Raw genomic sequence first — 23,609 nt, 5'->3', positions numbered from 1 at the left:
AATTGTAGTACAGCCAGTGTTGGGTGTAACGCGTTACAAAGTAACGCGTTACTGTAATAATATTACTTTTTTCAGTAACTAGTAGTGTAAGGCATTACTCGTCTGAAAATGGTAATATTATTACAGTTTTCCCAAGCTAGTTACTTGCGTTACATTTGCCAGTAGCACCTTCATCACACACACAAGGCACACAACACAGAGAACAGAAGGGAAGGGAAGGAGGGCGTGAATGGAACAGTGATTGGTCTGGGTTTGGCACGAGGTATCATTTACCATCACTGATTGGTCGACAGCCGGCAGCAGAGCGGCACGCTCAGACAGATGGGGAAAAATGGAAGCGTCAACAATGGCTAGCTCTTTTTCAGAGGAAGGTTCCCAGCAACAGAAAGCTAGTTTCGACGGGTGGAGATTCAGTAATTATTTTGTAGGAGTGCTCCGATCACGATCGGCCGCTCGTTAATGCGCATCTCAGTAAAGCCGGTTCTCTAAAGCGGTTTATTCCATCAGGTGCGTGAACCATATGTTCATACAACCGTGCCAATAAACGCTGAAAATGAACTGGATTTGCGCATCTTCTCAGTTAATAACGGCTCTGTGTAGTAACAGCTGCTCTATGTGAAATCACGCACCTGATGGAATTAACCGCTGATTAGAGAACAGGTGTACTGACGAGCAGTAATATAAGTGAGTTGTGTAAACAGTGATTTATGTGACTTCAATTATTTCTTATTAAACTGAAATCAAAAAGTAAAAAGTAAAAAGAATTGGCAGGAGCCGCCACTGATAAAGACCCTAAAGAACACTCCTCCTTTGTATGTTCTCCCTCCATCTGATGCATCTCAGGCAATCATAGAGTAATTAAGAAAAAAAGATGTAACTAGTAATATAACTAGTAATATAACTAGTTACTTTCTCCAGGGAGTAATAAAGTAAAGTAAGGCATTACTATTTTTGAGAGTAATATGTAATATGTAATATATTACTTTTTTGAGTAACTAGCCCCAACACTGAGTACAGCCTGTCCTCTATTCTCACACAGTAACTGTTAATGAAACTGACCATCACATAATAAGCATCCATTAATGTGCAAAAGAGAAATTAGAGCTGATGAGGCTAATTAAAATGGCCTGAGAAGTGGAGACAGATGTGTCAGATTAAACAGGAAGTCAATCTTTCCGGTGTAGGACAGTGAAACAAGAAACTTATTCAAGCGCTCAAGAATCCTTGTACAGAAATGGTGTTGCATATATGTAGTGAGAAGCATCTGTGATGAACTGATCAGGGGTCAGTGTGCTAGTAAATCTTCCTTTAGGAGGCTGTAACCATAAAGAGATTACAAGAGGTTAGCCTGTCTCTTATTGGGTCTTTTCTTTTAGGTCAGTAAGATTTTTTTTCCCCAAACCTTCGACCCTAATTAACACTTTAAAGTATAAAATGCATGCATGTAAAGGGTTTGCATATTGATAAGCTAATAAACTGTCTCAGTCTCACATGGCAAAAGCTAGTGAATCAGATTTATAATTTTTGTGCTGTTTTCAGAACTCAAAATATGTGTACTGCTGTTTTCCTGCACAAGGGATTTTTTCCGTCTCGAATTCAACCCCCCTGAAGTCTCACAGATCTTTACAGGCTCTTAAAGACACAGAAGTGTCCATTAAGTGACTTAGCAGAGCGTCTCTCAAACAGAGATGGGCTTAAAGCAAACAGGCCTTTATTGGGGTCCTGACACACACAAATCCAGCTCTAGCGCTTCTATTAGAGGTCGTAGGTCTCTGACAGGTCTTTGTTCAGACTTTCTTCTTGCTTGTCGGACTGTATGAGCCCAATAGGATCTTGAGGAAAAGCCAAGGCAGATACTGTGTGACGACTCTATATTATGTCAGACAAGTTTCCCCAACAGTAAATAAAATAAAACGAGTGCTTTAAAGAGGTTCCATCGTTCTCATTGACTTCTGGGCTTGTCTTTTGTGCCGTAGATGTAGCGATTGGAGCCCCCAAGGAGGATGACTATGGAGGTGCTGTCTACATCTACCATGGTGATGCTACAGGAATAGTTAACAAGTACTCAATGGTAATCGACCATTTTAATTATATATATAATTTTTTTTATTGCATTGCATTTTAAAAAAATTTATTAATTATAATTTTATTATATTTTATTATTTAATATTTTATTTTATTGTTTTTTTATTTTATTCATTTCGTTTTAGAATTATTTTATTTTATCTTATTTTATAAATTTTAAGTATTTGTAAAATGTAAATGTTTAAATTTAAAAATGTAAATAAAATATTTAAATTCGAATACAAATTTTAGACGTTTGCATTCAATGTAATATTTGTATTTATTTATTTTTAATTAGTATTTTTTTTTTTAATTGTATTGTATTTTATTTACTTGCTACACATCCAACAACACTTGATTTGGAGACATGGATACAAATAAAACCTTTTTTTGTTTTATTTATTTTAACATGTCAACTTGCAACAGTACTGTACCATTTGTTTCGATTTTTCATTTATTTATGGTGCTATTGAGCTTGCCTGGTGTCTGTATTCAAATAAATCCCAAAGACTGGGATTTTATTGAGAAACCTTAAAGCTCACGCAGTTTACCAGTTTGATTGATGGAATCCACTGGCTTTTTTGCATTTTCTGTGCTGATTAAATGGAGCTGAGAGTGCTACACTGATATAGCTAGCTGAACGCATTATCAAATTAGCTGAAGAATTGAATAAAGGTGTGCATGTATTATTAAGGATTTGGTCTGTGTGGATGTTAATACTGGTGTTTCTGTTTAATTGATGTGATTTTCTCTGTCACCTGGATTGTATGCAGAGATTGTCCGGGCGAAGCATCAACCCATCCCTTCAAATGTTCGGCCAGTCAATTTCCGGCAATGTAGACATGGATGGAAACGGATATCCAGGTTTGGCTTTGCTGTAGACACTTCTGAACACGTTCTGCTCATATGAACACTGAGAATGTTCCGAATTAACTAGATCAAAACCATGATCGGTGCCAAACCACTGACTTTGGCCTTCTCTGCGTAAAGATGGGAAACATGTAACGTTTCTACCGACCTCCAGTGAGTTTATTCCATTCTGGAAACCTCCAAGTGTTTAAATGTAACGTGTAGCTTACAAGTGATTCGTCACAACATGTGATCCAGAGTGACGGGTGAACGCCCAAAAGATTCTTCTCAACTTGTTTTTACATCCACAGAAGACTCTTGTGTAAAACAGGATTAATTATACGATGGACAACGTTCCATTCTGTGAAAATCCTGGGAATGTGGATTGAGTGTTTGTTTAATTTTCTTAACCGTTCTCTGACACATTCTGTCTGCTCTGTTTTGTTTACAGCATTCCACAGTGGACACGGCCATTAATCTTTTACTTAAAAAATAATTGCTTGATCCGTGTCATATACAGTATATCAGTTTGCATGTACAATACTTTAAGATAAAATGTGTTTACTAATTAGTGGTCATGATGATTTGTACATAACTCTGTGTAATGTTATGATGACCATGCATAACCCTTACAACTTTCATGCAATGCAATTTACAAATATTAATGATTAATTACATGCTATTATAGTGTTTGGTCATGTTTTGAATGTATTCATTATTCTGAATTTTGAAGTTTGTTTTAGTCAATTTGTTACGCTCTGCTTTATTAACCTTTAAAGATACAACAGTTTGTCATTTGGTCAGCCCAGAAGTTTTACTCTGAAGGTCTGTAACAGTATAACTTTATAGTCTCTTTTTCCCATATCAGATGTGACGATAGGGGCATTCATGGCTGACAGTGTGGTTTTGTTTAGGTAAGCTGTGCTCTTCTGATCCAGCACAAGCTTGTATTTACATCAGTTCCTAGTTCGTGTTCTCTGATGAGCTTTCATTAGGATTTAGCTTTGATCTTATTTGCTGTTGCTTGTGACAGATCCAGGCCGGTGATCTCTGTGGACGTCTCCATCCTCCTGCCCGTGTCCATTAACATCACAGTACCACAGTGTCACGAAGGCCCTCAGCATCTCAACTGCTTCAACGTCACCATCTGCATGAGCTTTCGAGGAAAACACATTCCCGGCCACATAGGTGAGCCAATGTGGAATTATTATTTATTTATTTATTTTTATTTTTATTTTAATTTGTATTTTATTATATTGTTTTTATGTTTAATTTAATATTTTTTTACATTTATTTATGAATTATTTTTTATTTTTTATTTTATTATTATTTAATATTTTATTTTATTGTTTGATATTAAATTTAAATTAGTTTTAAATGTATTTTTTTTATAAAAAAAAATATATATATATATATATATGTATATATATATATGTATATATATATATATATATATATATATATATTTTTTTTTTATAAAAAAAAATACATTTAAAACTAATTTAAATATATATTATTATATATTGGATATTGGATTTTTTGTTTATTTGTTGTTCATTGTAACACATTCAACATAGATACTCTATAGATACTCTACTAGATACTCTTAATAACTCTTTGTTTTTAACTGAACCGCTGTCTTTTGGCTCTCATGACTCTCTTGGTGCAAAAATCCCTGAACTGGAGGTCAGTGCATGCTGTGCTGACCTTTATTTCAGTCTAACAACACACAGACAGTTCCAAAATAGACTATTATGAAATATAATCAAATGTTAGATCTAAAAACATCAATGCACTATGCATCACTTTTGGCCCTCCCATGATGCAGCCGCTAGGATTTGATGCGAATGACCACTTGCTTAACTTTTGAGTGTGACCTTATGGGAGACGGAGTAATAAAGGGGGTGTTGTATAATGGTAATGAAGGTTTGTGGGAAGTACAGAGCAGCAGTGTCACATTGGAAAGTACTGCAGCACCTTGTGTCCGGGTGACACCCTGGATCTGTGGACTGTAGTGAGCTCATGGTGCGCTCACAGCTGGATGCATTAAAACTACACCTCCTGCACTGCTCCAGGAGCCCGTTCATCTGAGTGACGCCCTGTGAGAGCAGCACGGTAATAATAGCTCTTACTCAGCGTCAGGATCGGAGCAGAGGTCCCGCAATTATACATTTAACCTCGTCTGGGTGAATTTCACAAAAAACTGTCAAGAAATTCATCAAGAGCAGCTCTTTCTGGGGCCGCGTCCAAGAGTTCTGCGTTTTTGATCAATTTCTGTTTTTTGGAGAAGCCTGTAGGTGTAGATGGATGAATCTCACCAAAGAGATGTCTGGATCGTATTTCATCCCAAAACCCAAAGAGCAAAATGTAATTATTTTATGTGGCACATACACAGTCATATGCAGAATTGTAAGTATTTATTTTTAGCACATAATCAATTAAAAGCCCAAAGTTTGTTTTTTGACATTGTTTTCATAACAATTCAACACATTTTATTTTGCTTCTTATGTCTATAATGCAAATATCATTATTATTACATGTAAAAATATTATTTGAATTGTAAAGTACAATTGTAAGAGTACATCATAATGGTATTTGTTACAATAACCTAAATATGCAAATGTGCTAAATGTTAATTTAAAAATAAATCATTATTAAAATGACATTTTAACTGCATTGCATTGCATTGTAAATTTTATTTAATTATTTTATTTTATTCACATACTTCTATTTATTTTTTATTTTACTTACATTTTTTACTATTAATTATTTTCATTGACATTTTATTTTTCATTTTAATTAATTCAATTTTATTTTTTATTTTTATTATAAATTCATGAGCCACACAACACTTTCTAATATTCATCAGTACATTGTGTGTTTTATTCTATTTTATTATTGTTAATGAATGTTTTTTTATTTTTTTATATACATTTTGGGATAAAATATGACCCATGTGTTTCTTAATGAGATTCATCAGGACATTTTGAACCATGTTTTTCCTACATACCATTGCCATTTTCTCAAATTTCCAGAAATGAATCACAAACATTTAACTCTTGGACGTGGCCCCAGAAATGTTCTCGTAATGTTTTCTCTCCTTTCCACGACTTGACATCTCACTTGACTTTGTTTTTAAATCTCTGGGTTGCTTCTGATAATGCTTTGAGAGATGTTTCCACTGTTGTCTTACTCAAATCTGGGTGTCTATGTTTCTCCTCAGAGCTGCTGTACAATCTAACCGCAGACTCAGATAAGAGACACAGAGGTCTGCCGCCGCGGGTGTATTTTGGAAACGGTGGCGAGCAGACAGTGGCTGTCAGTCAGCGTTTCAGCCTGGAGATCAACCGACAGCAGTGCCATCACTACACGTCCTTCGTGAGGGTGAGTGTTCCTCTGATATTCCACAACTTCATGCTCCCAGGGTTCATGCATCTGGGATTTGTCCTTTAAACTCATGAAATCAAACTTTATTCTGACATGCATGTTCCTTGTTTTATTGTGCATCATTCACTCATGCATCTTATCCCAAAGGATACATTTTTCATCAAACATTTCCTGCATTTATTTCCTTTCATTTTGAAATGCTAATTACACAAATACTGCTCTTGTAGTGCTTTCAACAACCATTTGTAAGATGAAGAAGTCTTGTATTGTCTCTTAATCACAGAAAAACTTGATTCCTGTCGTCCTCTGAGCCAGTTTGTTCAAGTCTCAGCCCATTTTCACACGTGAATGATTCTGAAGACATTATTTTATGCATAATCCCAGTTTCCACTTTTTTCACTCCTTTGCAGATTGCAATTTAAATGACACATTTTGAAAATTAAAATATTTTGACTGCTTTTGTTGTTTTGATAAGTGCATTATTATAGCTGATGCATAATATAATTTGAAAAATATAATCATAATTTATAAATATCTAAGTTATGGTATACGTTTTGAATTCAGCGTCACTGAATTAGATAATATTAAGGTTTTTTTCTGCAAATCAGCTGAATTAAGTTATGCATCCTTCCTAGAATCTAACTAATAATTAAGTCTTAGAGATTTATTTTAATGTAGTTTTTCAGTTAATGTTAATATAGAAAAAATTGTCATGTAATACCTACTAATAAAAAATAATAATAATTAACGCAGATAAATGTTAATGCAGTATTTCATTTTTATTTTATTGTATTTTATTATTCATAAACATTTTCAGATTTATGCTAATTAAGTCAAATTTGGCACGTAATACCGACTTATAAAAATACTTTCAATTCCTAATATAATTAAATACTTTGTTTCTCATAGATTATGCCTCTTCATAAGGAGAAATGTCATGTTATGAAAGTAAATGGGTTGTGAATGTCATTTCATGCTGGTCCATGTGATGTTGTTTGCACTTGTCCTCGACTCACCCGCTGTCTTTTCTCTCCCATGACCTTTGCTGGAGGTCAAGCAGACTTTATTGCTGAACTTTATTTTACTCCATCAACATGCACCAAATAAGTCCATGTGAATTTTTCTGAGCTAGCTTTGAAACAGAAGTCTGGAGAGTGACTCTTGTGCTTTATACTGAAGACATACGATACGATTTGAGCGACCAAACTCAAAGGTTTTGCCGTTTACTGCAGTCTTGCCCTCAAAGGATGTCAGACATATCCATGTTTTGGGATCTTAAAGCTCTTATTAAGTCATGTGGGAGCTAATGAAGTCTTGCTATCAGAATGAAACACCCACATCAGGTGACAAACAACTACCTTTGAAATGCGGGGCTCTTAATGAGAGACCTTGTTTCACGACTCTATCGAGAGACAGCGTCATTGTGGCCGCACAGTTGGGCTCTTGTTGTCTGTTTTCTGGTAATAGGCTGCCATTCCTGCGTTCGGTCACAGCGTCAGTGTCCTCAGGGCAACGTGGAGCTTGAGATCTTACAAGGAGGCCCACACAGAGCCTGTAAAGTTCACCGGCGCTGCTTTATGAGCCTCTGCAGGCCACTTCTCCATAGGGGAGCTCCTTACAGGAAGGGTACGCCCATACCACGCTCCTGTTTTTGCTTTATATAAAACAGCGCATGATGCAAATATGCATTAACCAGCAACATACAACGAATGTTACTAATACAGTTCGGTTCGCTGACCGAGTCTTCTTGCTTTCACACATGGTTTCCTTTTGCAGCTTTAAGACTTATGAGGGTCATTCTACAAAACTGTGTGCCTTTTGTGTTCCTTCATCAACATATGCGTAAAAATTACTTTAAAACTCAATGGCTTACAGTTTTACTATGCTGTTTTGAGTTAAAACTACATACTTCTTACTGTGTTTAGTTAAAATGTACTGTATATATCACAGAGACAGACACAGGGGTGAAAGAGCACATTTGTTTGAATGAAATTATAAACAATAATGAATTATATAATTAACTGTGCATGTCTATAAAGCGGTTTAGTTACTTCAAAACAGACTTGTTGCTGAGAAATATTATGTGGCGATCCAGTAGCTAGGTTGTTTTATTAATAAAAGTCACAGGGCAGCGCTGACGATATGTTTCTGTGTGTGCACAGCACGATCTCCGATCTCTCTTTCTCTCACTGTTTATGTGCGAGTGATGTGTGTGTGTGTGTGTGCATGCATCAATTAAAGCAGCACATTAATATAGAATGGTGATTAAACCTACTTGAAACTACATTTGCATTAAATGGTTTGCAATACATACATACATACATATATATATAGACACACACACATATATCAGCTTTTTTTTCTTCCTTTCTTCATATCTATCCTTCTCTCTGTGTGTGTGTGTGTGTGTGTGTGTGTGTGTGTAGTATACTACATGTATATTTATTAATATTTTATTAATTTTTATATTTATTATTTTTCTTTATTTATGAAAGCCATTTTCATGGAACATATAATTTGTTTTAACATTTTTATAAAACATTGAAAGAATTATAGAATTATTTATATATTTGTTAATCTTTTTTATTTGCATTTTAAATTACTTTTTTTTTTTTACAGTTTACTACTGTATGTCTTATATTTTGTTAGCTTTGTCAGCAGGGGACAGTTTTCTAAGAAGCGTGTAGTTTCATGACATTTCTCAAGTAAAAAAAAAACACTTTTTTTATACAATGACCCTTGAATGTCCTGCTTGAACTTTAAAGCTCAATGAATGTGTCTGTGCTGTAGTGAAGTGGAGCATAATGCATCTTAATATGTCATGCTGAATACTGTCCACATCTGTCATTAAGTGTGTGTACTTTTGATCAAACACTTTACAGTTTCTTTCTCATAATCAGAGCGTTGCTTGTTAATTGCATCTTTTTCACTTGTGGTCTAATGAGTCAGCATAGTTTATTTGACATGTTAGTGTAATCACAAATACATGTATATTGGTTTTAATGGCTAGTTAACGTGATATTTTGAACTTAATGTTGTCCGAAGGTTGTCCTCGTGTTCTGGGTGGGCATGCGGATCTCACTGGGTGATCCTTAACGGATCAAGCAGCATAAACAGCCTTCGTCTGAAGTACAGACACTCATTTATCTGGAAGAACACACTTGTCTCTGTAGATTTGACGTGAATCCCGTCTGTCAGTGGAGGAACTGCTGTGCCTTGCTTAAATTACAGTCTGAATGCCCCACAAAGAAAGGTTTGCAAGTGTTTCCATCCAGGTTGAGTCTTTATTAGCTCCATGTGGAGAAAGCAGCTGTCTTATCTGTTTTATTCTGGTATTTTTTTAGCAGTGCTTTGGTGTGTATCTTATCCCGCAACACTTTAGACGGCATCTTTTGCATGTGCAAACATCTATCACGTTTTCTTCTGAAACGATATTGAATTTGCACTGCTAATTTTAGAATATATTCGATTATACTGCAATGTGCAGAGTATGCATAGCATTGGCATAATCATAGCAAACACTTTCAGACATTAACCTTTCAGTCGTGTGGAAGTGAGATGTACTTTTATTGCATTGTATTTTTTTTTTATTCTATTAGCCGGGCTGTTCTGTTTAAAGTTTGTGTAAGGAGAGTATCTGTATCTGTGACGGGTTTTAAGATTGTTTAAACTGATCATGCCAGGCATGGTTTACTGCGGTTTTATTCTGAATATTGAGTGGTGTAGCAGCTCATATTTACACTAGCATTTACCTTTGGGGTCTTTTTAAAGGCTTAAGAAAAAATGTCTCTTTCTTTTACCAAGGCTGCAGTTCTTTGATTAAAGAAGTAATTAAAAAAAAATATTTTTATAATTTAAAAATGTAAAATTAAATATAAAAACATAATTTATTTCTGTGGCTAAAGCTGAATTTTCAGCATCAATTCTCCAGTTTTTAGTGTCACATGCTCTTCCGAAATCATACTAATATGCTGATTTGTTGCATTATTATTATTATTATTATTATTATTATTATTATTATTATTATTATTATTATCAATGTTGAAAGCAGCTGCTTCATATTTTTTTTTAAATTAGCAAATGGATATAATTTAATTAAAATAGAAAACTTTTGTAACATTTAAATGTTTTTACTGTCACTTTTGATCAATCTTTGTTGAATAAAAATATTGATTTCCTAAAAAAAAAAAAAACTAACTTGCTGACTTGATTATTGAATTATTATGTTGTGTCATTGCTTGTTAGATGCTTCACTATAAATAGTCAAAATCCAAAATTATGTGGATAAAAATGTACAGATTCACAATGAATAATGCTTAAAATATGGATGCTTGTTTCCACCATGGATACAAAAAAATAAAAAAATATCACAATTCAGTCTTCCAAGGAATAAAACTTGTGAGATGAAAAGTCATTATTATTATTATTTATTTTAAAAAAAAGTAATAAATGTGATACATAAACACCATTCTCTCACTATTCTGAGAAGAAATCTCCAAAAGGTGAGATATATAACTTGGAATTGTTTTTTATTCCAAAATTCAGTCTTATTCCAAAACTGCAAACGTCAGAAATGAAGCTTCCAATACGAATTCCCGAAGCAGCTAGTTATAAAGTGTAAGCCTTGTATCAGTTTGTCAAACAACACTCAAATATGCTCCAAAACACGAGTGTGTTAGTTCAGGCGGCGAGCTCAAAGCTGCTCGATCCCCGTCATCAAGCTTGATTTGGCTGCAGTCCCGAGGGCAGTCTGCACAGCTATCCTCTCATTTATCCGGGTGTTAGCATCCCCCACATGAAGCCAGGACCCCCACTCACTAGCTGAGGAATGCTAATGGAAAGCAGCTGGCTCTCTATGTTTCTCCAGAGGGATCCTTCACAGCGGTCCTGGAGCTGCTGTTGTGTTAACTGGAGCTCTTTCTCTGGCCCCCCGAACACATTCAGACTCACTATAGCTCACTATATTTAGTCACGCAGATATTACAGGAGAACATTTGGATGAACCTCTTGATTTAAGAGAGATCTGCATAGACTTCTATTTTGTTAACCTTGATTTATTGCTTGTTGAGGCCAATGAATGTGATATTTCTATTGGCAAATCTTTCTTTCATGAAATAGACCTTGAAATGGGATTTGGTATTTGATTGACTTTAAAATCTTCATTGGTTGTCAATTGACCGGGTCATTTGGATTAGTTTGCATGCCTATTTCCTACAGAGATATTAAGTGCGCAATAACAGTTCTTTTTGCTTTTATGTGCTGGTTAAGTGTGAATATCTGATATTATTTGAGTAGTTTATTATTTAGCATAACTACTTTACCTAAAATATTAATATTTGCAATAAAACAAAGTCTGTTAAGAGAGTGTAAAATAGTTTTTAAATTGTTTATTCATATATTTTTGTATATATATTTATACTGTATATACATACACACACATATATATATAGTCATATTTATATAAATTATGCATAATATAGCAAAATATATTTAAAGATTTTAAATCTATTTTAAATGGGGGTTTTTTTGCAATAGAACAACAGTGTCTATTAAGAGTGTATCAAAGTAGCTTTTCAATTTTTTATTATATTCAAATGAAAATATATATTACATTATCGCACCTCTAAACAGCACATAAATTATATAATATTTATATTAATAATAATAATATACATAATATAACAAAAATTGCAGACTTAGTAAAAGATATATATGTATATTTATATATGTATATGTATATGTATATGTATGTATATATCTATCACTGAATATTATTTGAATATTTTCTTAATAATGTTTGCAGTTGATCAATGTCTGTTCAGAGTTTTTAAAATAAATTTAAAATAAATTTTAAATGGATTATTAATATATATGTATATAATTTATTTTTATTTTTATATTATGTATAATTATTATAAATATTAGAATATATATAGACTATATATTTGATACCACAATAGAAGACTGGCTTAAAGAAATGTGTATTGAAAATGAATTACCGTATATAAGTCCATAGACCAACTAAGACTATCTTCAAAGTGGCCAAGTAGATATCTTTAATAGAGTAGAATCTGTAATAGAGTTGTGTATATCTTAATTTTGTTTTAACAGACACAGTCAGTGAGACGGCCTGTAGCACTTCCTGTTTGGGGAGGTTCATATTCTGCTTTTCCAGAGCCCTTCCTGTGCACACCGAGGTTAGAAAACTTTATAAAACCCATGCATCTTGCCAAAAGAAACAAGCGTCTACAAGAGCTTCTCAAAATCTAGTAAATAGTCTAGTTATAATTTCCCCTCTTTGGAATTACATCATGGATTCTTGTTGATCATTTTAAACATGTTTCTATTGGCACTGGTTATGGAATATCATTCCAGACTTCCAGATGTCGTTCTCTGGCTATTTTTAGTTAGACACACTTCATATGTGTTACACTAGCACCTGAGAGGTAAACGTTTTTTCAGTGTTTTCTGATCGTGATGGATGTCGGAGTTTGTGGAGGATGTTGTCAGGAAAAACTTTTAGAGTTGAATGGAAGATTCGGCTGGATTCTTTGCTTACTGTTGCCACCCTCATGCTAACCATTCACTCCATGCATGATGGGTCGAAAAACTGGGTGGATGTACAGGGTTGAGTCTTTAAATGTCCAAGCTGAAAGATGAGGCATTAACACTCGAATGAAACCAGATGTAAGGGACAAATCTATTATCTGTGTAATAGTGACGTCCACACACACTGACTTCTGTAGTAGAAAGGAAATATCAGAGAGTGTTTTCTGGATGGTTTGAGTAGATGTGGGTCACCCTGAATCTCAGAGCAATAAATGGGCCTGAATCCCTACACATTTTGTATTTTGTATCAATGTAATATATTATATTGTGTATTTTAATATTTATTTATTTATTTTTATTTTATATATATAAATATATATATATATATTAAATATATTTAAGAAGAGTTTTAAAACTAGCTTAAACACGCAATTATATAAAATTTCATGTTATATTATACATAATGTAAAATTAAAAATACATAAATGCAACTTTCTAACTATATAAAAAGATAAATATAAACTTTTTAATAATAAGTGTAAAAATAAGTGTAAACTTTTTAAATAATCTCATTAATATTATATATATTATATTATTTAAAATTATATATATATTAAATTTCAGCTTTGCAATGCATCAATAAAGTATATTTAAAGTGTATTAAAATAGAAAGCATTATTTAAAATTTTTATAATATTTCACAATATTACAAAGCAGTATTTTCAGCATCATTGCTCCAGTCTTCGGTGTCAAATGATCTTCAGAAATCATTCTAATATTCTGATTCGCTGCTCGAGAAACATTTAGAATTATTGTAAATTTTGAAGAGTTGTGTTGCTTCATTTTTTACTTTTTCAGGATTTTATGATGAATAGAATGCATAATACAAATATTAGTGTCCTTTCTGATTAATTGAATGCATCCTTGCTGGATACAAGATTTAAAAACCTATGGAAGATAGTGTAAGTAGTCTAGATTTTAATTTATTCAGTTATTTACAGTATAACATTTCCCTATACTCATTCAGTCTTGACTTATTTGTTTGTTACATGTGATACTGCCTTAATTTGGCCTGAATCCGGCATCATTTTAGAGCCACAATGCCTTATAAAGCTGTCCAGGTAGAGTTCAGTGCCACACAACACTGATCATATTTCTCACACACACACACACACACACAGACTGTGTCAGAGCGTGCAGTGTTGATTTGATGGTGTTCACAGCACTGACGCAGTGAGAGGACAGGACTAGGCTGTTTGCCACACTACAGGCTTTGTGTTGCCACATATAACACAACGCTGCAATTCCTCCAGTGCCATTCCACGGGCTTCATTTACACCCGCCCAAGAAAGCTGACACAATGAATCCACACGGCAGGAAGGTGATCATATCCAGCTGTCTCCCATTAAACACGCTCACGACTCCAGCACCTATTTATAAAGCATGGTGACGGAAAAATATTAAAATGCAATATTAAAATGGCAATAAAAGCCATGTAACGAGCTCGGAAACAGTCAAAACGGCGGGAAACTTCATGAAGTAGCCAAGCTTCTGTTTAGTTGCCTGCTGAATCCAGGGAAAGTACACAGCATAGAGCTTAATATAATACTTACATAACAACCCCAGCTTCATAAGTATTATGTTATATAAGGAAAGTAAATGCATATGTGATAAATGATGTGAAGCTATTTATACAGGCTTGCTATTGAGAAAAACTTTGTGTGTGTGTATATATATATATATATATATATATATATATATATATATATATATATATATATATATATATATATATATATATATATATATAATATGACATCAAAATCAAATCTGATATACAAAATTGTATATGAATATGAATATATATATTTATATTTTTATTATTTTTATTATTATTTAAATTGTATTTAAAAAATATATATTTAATAAATGTTTTTTATATATATTATATTCAACGGTCTAAAATTATTTTAAGATTGTATAATGTCAATATCTTAATGTATAATAAATCATTATTATATTTATATGATATATGTTATACACTCATAATTGTAAAATATTTTATTAAATATATATATATATATATATATATTTAAAAAATATAGATATTATGAAATACTGAAATACTTGTCAAATGGTAGAATCTAAGTATTAATATATAATAAAACAAAATATATATAATATGACATCACAAACAAATCTGATATACAAAGTTGTATATGAATATTAATATATATTTTTATATTTTTATTATTATTATTATTTACATTTTATTTAAATAATATATATTTAATACGTTTTATATATATATATATATTCTATGGTCTAAAATTATTTTAAGATGGTATAATGTCAATATCTTAATGTATAATAAATGATTATTATATTTTATATGATAAATGTTATACACTCATAATTGTTAAAATTTTTATTATATATATATATATATATATATATATATATATATATATATATATATATATATATAATTTAAAATATATATATATATTATGAAATACTGAAATACTTTTCAAATGGTATAATGTTAATATTATAATATATGATAAAACAATATACTGTATGTATAAAATGTGCCACAGAGAAAAATTATCTGTTGTACATCGGAAACCATATCTCGAGCAACATTTCCATTGTGAGAATTGCTTCACATACAGTATATGTGCATTTTGTCAAGCACACACTCTACTCTTACCTTTGATTTTCCATTCCCTAAAGCATGCTTTTGGAGGTTTTGTTTATATGGTCTGATGGCATGCTGTTATGTGTCTGGTATTTAACACCTGACTTCATCCACACTCTGGTTGTTGTTGGAATTGTGTGTGTTTTTCTGTCGGAGCGCCAGTGGTGGACTACCTTCGGTGTGGAGTCTCAAACATATAAACATGTAGCAGTTTATTGTACGTCTCTCAGCCCACGTGCAGAAGATTACGAGACCTGCAGCGATCAGAACAATAGACCCAGAATAACGGCACTGCAAGAGTGCAGCAGTTTTATGAGGCCTGAGGAAGCATCTGTCGCTGTCGTCCAGAGCGTTCAGGATGAGCTGACGTTCACACAGCTGCTTCAGCAGGATCATACAGAGAGAGAAACATAATAGAGGGACTGCAGGTCAATCTACAGTATCAACGTTTACTGGAATGCTAAATTTGCACATTCATAGTTCAGAACAGTTTTTAAGGATTTTTTTTAAGGATTTACCGTATTTTCCGGACTATAAGTTGCACTTTTTTTCATAGTTTGGCTGGTTTTGCGACTTATAGTCAGGTGCGACTTATTTATCAAAATTAATTTGACATGAACCAATAAAAAAGAACTAAGAGACCTGAACCAAGAGAAAACATTACCATGTCCAGCCGCCAGAGGGCGCTCTGTGTTGCTCAGTTCTCCTGTAGTCTACACTGAAGACATAGAGCGCCCTCTCGTGGCTGTAGACGGTAATGTTTTCTCTTGGTTCTAAATAAATGCAACTTATAGTCCAGTATGACTTATATATGTTTTTTTCCTCATCATGACGTATTTTTGGACTGATGCGACTTATACTCAGGTGCGACTTATAGTCCAAAAAATACGGTACTAAAAAAGATTTTTAGTATATTGTGCTTTATGTGTTCCAGATTTAAGCGTTTGGTATATATATAACTGTTAATAGAATATTGAATAGATATAGATAGATAAGTAAATAGAATATAATAAATGTAAGTCTGCTTCTTTACTTATTATTCATCAGAGTTAATTTTCTTAAAAATATTGTATCAGAAAATAACTGTTTCTAATTTCTTAGATGATTTTTAGATGCCACTTGACAACAGTGTTCATTTCTGTTGTTTTTAATGTTTTATAGCTGCACAACGTACAGTATATGGGATTTTGCAATGTTATTATTTGGGTTTTTTTAAGATAATATCGGAGGTTTTATTAACTCACCATATATGACAGCTTGAAGTCCGTTCCTCCACATAAGGAAACTCCTCTAACCTCTTTTCCCGTGTTTTTCTTTATAGAACTGAAAGCAGATATCCAATATCTTGCAACAGCGGAAGCTGAAAATATTTTAGTCTCTTGGCAGTTTTGATAAATGCATTGTAGATAACTAAAGCCGTGCAGATATGATCTGATGCCTTTCAAAATGACTGACCGTTGTAAAAACAGAAGGTCAGCTTCTTAAAATACTTGATTTTTAGCTTGGACCCACTTTGAATACGATCTTTGTGTTCTTGAACTGGTTTTGAGGTGATGGAAGCCATATTCCCTCCAGCATCCATAACTCACTTTACAACTCCATAAAAGGAACTAATCCCAATCCTCCCGTGCTTCCCGGGTGCGTACTGCTTCTGGGACCTTTTCAGGAGCGCCCCGTTTTCAGCCTGATATGGTGATGGCTTGGAATTCTGGGAATGAGTAGCAGGAGTGAAGGATTTCCTTAGCTCTCCCTACACTTACCCTTGACATGACCCACCTGCTCACGTAGTGAGTAAAACCTAAGGGCATATCAGTTATTCCAGGCATTTATGTAGACAGATAGCAGCAGAGAGGACGTATCAAGCCATGGAAATATTACTGCACATGTCAAGGCCAAAGGGATTAAGTTCTGTTGCTCTTCCGAATGAAATGGATGTCCTGCTAAATACCGGTGTATTTTTGCACAGCGGAAAGATTTCCAGGCAGTTTCATTTTTGTTGAAGTGTTCAGAGAGAGTATGTATCTTGGCCTGACTTTTTCGCTAGCACTTGATGAATGCTTTGTTCTCGTTCTTTTTTATTATTAGCTATTATTTTCATTACACAAACCTGTCAAGAGCATGTGCAGGTCACATTTCACCCCAAAAATATTTTGCATAAATGAAACATGTTTTTTTTTAGATAATGAAGTTTTTTTGTTGTTGTTGTTGTTGTTCATTTGACATTTTTTCCTGATAATTAAGAACTTTTAACCGTAACATTTTAACTACTGCAATGCTTCCCAGTGTTTCATTTTGAGTTTTTTCTTATAAATATTACAACTTTATTTATTTATTTACGCTTGTACACAGAATTTGCTTCTTTTTGTTCTTGTGCCGACAAATACATACAAAATATGTCAAAATACCGCCTTGGAAAGTATGCAAAAAAAAAAAGTCAGTTGTTTCTTAAGTGAAAGTAAACAGTTGAAAAAAAAGATGCGTTCGTCGTCTCTTAAAGTGACAGCACCTAATTTAGCTACTGACTGCTGTAATGTTAATCCAAGAAAATGAAAGAAAAATCACTCACTGCTCTTGACTGAATTACTTTGTAGTTTTAACAAGAATTTATGCACAGTCAAACCAAAATTTATCCAGACTCCAGATTAAATTTTTGATATATATATTTTATTGGTAGGTACAGGACACTAATACATTTATGTAAGTGAGTATAAGCAAACTGTGACATATTATAACCAAATAATCTTCATACAGTGAACTACTAGTGAAATAGATAGATATAATTTTTTTATCTATCAATACAATTTGGACCAAAAATTATTCAGCACCTTATAAAGCACCATGCCACCATTTTTTTCTGAATTGCTAATGCAACCTTTTCACACCACTGTCTGAACAAAATGAAGCATTGCTTGGTAATTGGTCAACAAAGTATTGATAGTTGTGTAAATATTGTCATAATAACAGTTGTCTGTAGTTTTGGTTGATTGTAATCAATTGCATACATTTCTATCAAAGTTATGACATTATCAAGACGAGATTGTTCTGACAGAGTTTAATTCTAAATTCTTGTCATATTTTATAAAAATTTTAGAAGCAAAAGCAAATAAACTGTAATAATGTGAGAAGGTTTCTGAATAAATTTTGGTTTGATTGAATATTTCATTTTTACATTGAAGATTATCCAGTGCTATTCTACATTTAATTATTCGGTTTCTGTGCCTGGACACCTACAAACTTGAAAAAAACTTAAACATTGTGTAAATAGCAAAAATAAGTAAAAATTAACGAACATACAAATTAAACAATTTCAAACAGGGCCCACAGTTACAACCTGACCCCAGCTACGGCCCTGTATATAAATATACATTACTTATTGTTTGCTTGTTAGGGGGAATGTACTTTTCTTGAAATAATGGTTGCAAAGAAACTGACCATCTGTCTGTCTATTAATTTTCAATTAATAGTTTGAGTCAAATAAATAACATTAACTTCAACTGATTAACTGATTGGCATTTGATCACATTGGAAGTTTAACTGGCAGTTTAGCATGTGTTTTTATTTTATTTCATTTTTTTGTTATTGATCATGCAAAATTAAGGCCCCGTCCACACGGAGACGGAGCTTACCCCAATCCGATCTTTTTTTTTCCTCGTCTCAAGAAATATCCGTGTCCACACGAAACCGCATAATGATGTAGTATACATGCCAGACCAGTATGTGGCGCTGTAATTCTGCCACAGAGATACACTAAAAACAGAGAAGAAGACTTGGACTATGCTCATAAACCTTGCCCGTGGTACACAAACGAACATGGAACAATACATTTATTAATCAGTGTTAATGTTAGTTAATAAAAAGACAATCGTTCAGTGTTTGTTCATGTTTTTGTTGCTGTTACGTGACGTAGAGGTGTCTGACTAGGGGGGAGACGTGGGCCGATGATGTCATCGTTTCAGAAAATATACGGATTAGCCGTCCAGACGAAAATGCAAAGACGGCGTTTTCAAATTTATCCACTCTGGGACCCGGTTTCAAAAAATAGCGGTTTCACTTTATAAAAACACCGGATCCGTGTGGACATGTGGAAAAAAATGTGTGCGTATTCACAGAAATGCATCTCCGTGTGGATGATCCCTAAGTTCACATACTAAAAAAATCTAGTCTAAAAACTGGATTTTCTTTGTGCAAAATGTAATTAATTTTTTTCCTTTGTTTTTCAATTTGTGGTCAAATGTTCATGACAGATTTAATAAGATTCACCCCTTAATTTGATGTTCTGTATGGAGAGAAAATGCTTTCCATGTGCCTGTTTACACCACAGGAGCATGGCACCTCCATTCCAGCTTTATAAATCCCAGCTGTGTTTTCAACTTAGCATCACATGCCAAAATACCTTTTACATTATGAACATGAACCCATAAAAGGACATTGTTCCAGTAATGCATCCACTCATGTGTCATTGTGTCTATTTATATTATTTATTTCATTCTGAACACATGCTAAATCTACTTTTTTATGTGTGCATTATGCAATTTTCTTTTTTTATGCAAGGTCATATGATGTAGCCAATGTGTTATCAATAATCTAGAAGTGCATTGTGGGTGTTGTGTGTGCTGTATAGCATAGGGGGACTGCATGCTAACCACACATGGAATAAGTTTCTAGCCAGCTGAAGTGATGCTCTCACTTCAGTGTTTGTTAACCATCATCATTCTCATGGGAAAATTTCAGCAGTCCTCAGGGGGTTGATGGGGAGGCTCGGAAACTATGTGTCCCTGTGATAACACCTGCAGTTTGTGCAAACAAGCCGATATTATATCTGCCTCAACATCAATACACTGCAAGAGTATCTACTAGACAGCATTTGACTGCATTATAGACACACTCCCAGTGAAAACCTAGAAGGTGCAGAATGCATGGCTAGGTTCTTGAATTTATGTGCATTAAGTGAATATATATAGACAAATGTTTTGAAATGTTTCAATTTGGATGATAGTTAGAAAAGCTGCTTTTGGAACAGAGCTAAAGAGTAACACAAGTTGCAATACAGAATCATGTATTGTGAAACTAGGCAATGCTTTTCCTTTTAAGAATCCCAAAAGTTTTGTTTACTATCATTTTGGAAAAAAGGGTAATTAATGGGTTAATTTCAGAGTGGAAGATAGGCTAGTATGAAGGTCATATTTGGATGCAAATGAAGACGATGCAACAATTCTGGTATGAAATTCTGCATTTGGTTTACATATTACTATTACAAACAAGTTTGTACTATTTGGTTTTTATTCTGTTTTGCAAGAAAAGCTCACAAACATTTAATGATTACCTTCAAAAAAGATTGTTTACAGTGTAGGGAAAGCATTTATTTTGCAATCTTGTCCCATCATGTGTTTTCATTGCTGACTTAAAAATAGTTGACAATCGAAATACAGCATTAATAAAATAAATGTAAACATTAGATGAAAAGAAATTAAACATTTGCAATGTAAAAAAAAAAGATATAATAAAAATAAAACAACCATATAAAAAAATATAAAAAAAACCACTAAATCTAAACTGAAACTATAAAATAAAATAAATTAAAATATGAAATATTAATCAGTAGTATATCAAAAATAATACAATGACACTGTAACCTGTCCATGCTTTATTATTTGCATTTATCAGACCTTTGAAGCATTTATGTGTCGTGAGCAGTGTTGGGAACGTTACTTTAAAAAAGTAATTAGTTATAGTTACTCACCACTTGTTCCAAAAAGTAACTGAGTTAGTAACTGAATTACTCTATTATAAAAGTAACTCGTTACCAGGGAAAGTAACTATTTGTGTTACTGTAAAAAAAAAAAAAAAAAAAAAAGTTGATGTCAATTATTATTATTTTTTTAGCAGTTTTCACAAGTCAGTTAAAACGAGTAAAACAGACAGGTGTTCGTACATAAAGTCGATATTTATTGCACGTCAGCAGACAGCAAGCGTTTTATCTTACACTTCAAGCATTATCTTTGTAAGAAAAGTGTTTTGGGCCACTATCTTTGTAGATGCGTGTGTATCACATTACATGTAAACATTAAATGCACGTTCTTGCCTTTGACAACAATGAATTAAAAGTAGTGCTTATATCTCCACCTTGAAAATGGCAACTTTTCATCGGATTGCTCCTGACTCGCCATCTTTGCTGCTGCTGTGAATCGCTGTTTAGCTGTTGCGTTCGTGTGTGTGTGTGTGTGTGGCTCTGATTGGCTACCATGAAACACATGACTCTGCCTCAGCCAATCATAATTGTTTATCTCGTTATTAACCCACCTCCTCACTCGCTGTGTGAGCCAGGGGTGCGTTCGGATTGCATAGTTTATTAAATCAATGCATAGTAACGCACCGCATTTAACGTACAGTAATCTTAACGGCGTTGTAACGACGGGAAAAGTAATTACTTAGATTACCGCGTTACTGAAAAAATAACGTCGTTACCTAACGCCGCTCTTTTAAACGCCGTTATTCCAAACACTGGTCGTGACACATCAGTTGAAAACCTCTGAACTAAACTACATCATATCTCTCGCCACACAGCACAATTATGTTCTGTTTGACACCATCTGACTTACTTTTCTTTGGCCTGTTTTGAAGCGGTTGGAAAGCTGCTAGTTTGATTTGTTTATGAAATGAGACATTTCTGTGCATGGACTAACACTTCAGGAATGAGTGCCTGCGATTTATCATCGGTTTCAGATGAGCTTGTGGGTTTTGGAGGGAGATCTGAGAGATATCTCCACGCTCAGTCTTTGTTTGGTTCATGTCCGGTTCATTCCAGCTTTTAGTTCAGTAATCAAATGCAGCTTCACCTGTTCTGTTTCTGGACATAATAATTATTCTTTCATGCTAATTTGTAGTTTTCCACAGGCTAAGTGATTTATCCCAAGGTGGAACTGGATTGGTGTGTTGTAAATGTTGTAAAAGTCTAAATCTGTTTGTTCTGACACTTGAATAAGTTAATCACATTTGCAAACACATGCAGCACATGAACACAGTTATTTTGGGCTCCATGAGTTGTATTCTTCGTCACAGTTATTCATTTTAATTCCTTGAATTTTGTTGGCCTTCTGTATCTTATAATTGGTTCCATGTGGGATGTTGTTGTCTTGAACGATGTCTGTCCAGGAAAATATTGCGAGATGAGTTTATGTCGTTGTATTATATTTCAATATAATTGGGTTTGGTTGTCCAATTTTTTTGGAGGGTGATAGGTTCATGTTCAGACGGGTCCTGTGAGTATTAATGACATATATGAAGGATTTTATACCGGAAAATCTTCAGGTTTCACTCATTTATCACTTTCATGAAATACAATGGATTTTGAAAATCAGGTTACCTGATAATTTTGGGTCATAGTTATGTTTTAGCGTGGATAGCAGCTTTGGTCATTAACAATTGTGTAATTAGTAATGCATGTGGAAAAACTCATTGTCATGACACTGATAATTGTTGAAGGAATAATTGACCCCAAAAATGAAAATTGCTGGAAAGATACTCACCCTCAGCCCATCCAAGATTATGATGAGTTTGTTTCTTCACCAGATTTGGAGAAATGTAGCATTGCATCACTTGCTCATCAAAGGATGCTCTGCAGTGAATGGGTGCCGTCAGAATGAGAGTCTAAACAGCAGATAAAAACATCACAATAATCCACACCACTCCTGTCCATCATTCAGCCTAATGTCTTGTAAAGAGAAAAGCTGCGTGTTTGTAAGAAGGGAAATTTTCATTTTTTGGGTGAACTATTCCTTTAAGGTGAGACATTGCAGGCAAAAACACTGTTTTTTCAAGCACCTGTCAATTTGGAGATTTTGGGCTTTTTGGTTTTTCATGAAGTGCTTTTTCAAACTAGTGGAAGGAAAACATCCAAAAGACAATGTTAAGTGTTTCTTTTATAGCACTTTATCTGTTTGTGTCAATAGATTTCAATTACAATACATATTTTTAAAGGCCGTTTTCTCAAAATGAGTTTTTTTCTTCAACAGCCAGAAATCTCCACTTCAGTAGCACTTACACACACCAATCTTCACAT

At 33.6% G+C, this 23,609-nt stretch overlaps 1 protein-coding gene across 1 annotated transcript in view; it reads left to right on the top strand.

Annotated features, from left to right (window-relative positions):
- Nucleotides 1-23,609, top strand: part of LOC113112388 (integrin alpha-9-like) — a 57,329-nt gene that overhangs the window by 24,467 nt on the left and 9,253 nt on the right. The window contains exons 11-15 of the mRNA XM_026277929.1: nucleotides 1,977-2,071; nucleotides 2,838-2,928; nucleotides 3,782-3,827; nucleotides 3,947-4,101; nucleotides 6,137-6,297. Coding sequence (XP_026133714.1) covers nucleotides 1,977-2,071; nucleotides 2,838-2,928; nucleotides 3,782-3,827; nucleotides 3,947-4,101; nucleotides 6,137-6,297 — 548 coding nt within the window. The remainder of the gene's footprint in view (nucleotides 1-1,976; nucleotides 2,072-2,837; nucleotides 2,929-3,781; nucleotides 3,828-3,946; nucleotides 4,102-6,136; nucleotides 6,298-23,609) is intronic.

Source organism: Carassius auratus, chromosome 13 (genome assembly GCF_003368295.1).
Source record: "Carassius auratus strain Wakin chromosome 13, ASM336829v1, whole genome shotgun sequence".
In the NCBI taxonomy this organism is placed as follows: Eukaryota; Metazoa; Chordata; class Actinopteri; order Cypriniformes; family Cyprinidae; genus Carassius; species Carassius auratus.
The sequence above is the reverse complement of the archived record's forward strand: the minus strand, read 5'-3'. Positions and strand labels throughout refer to the sequence as shown.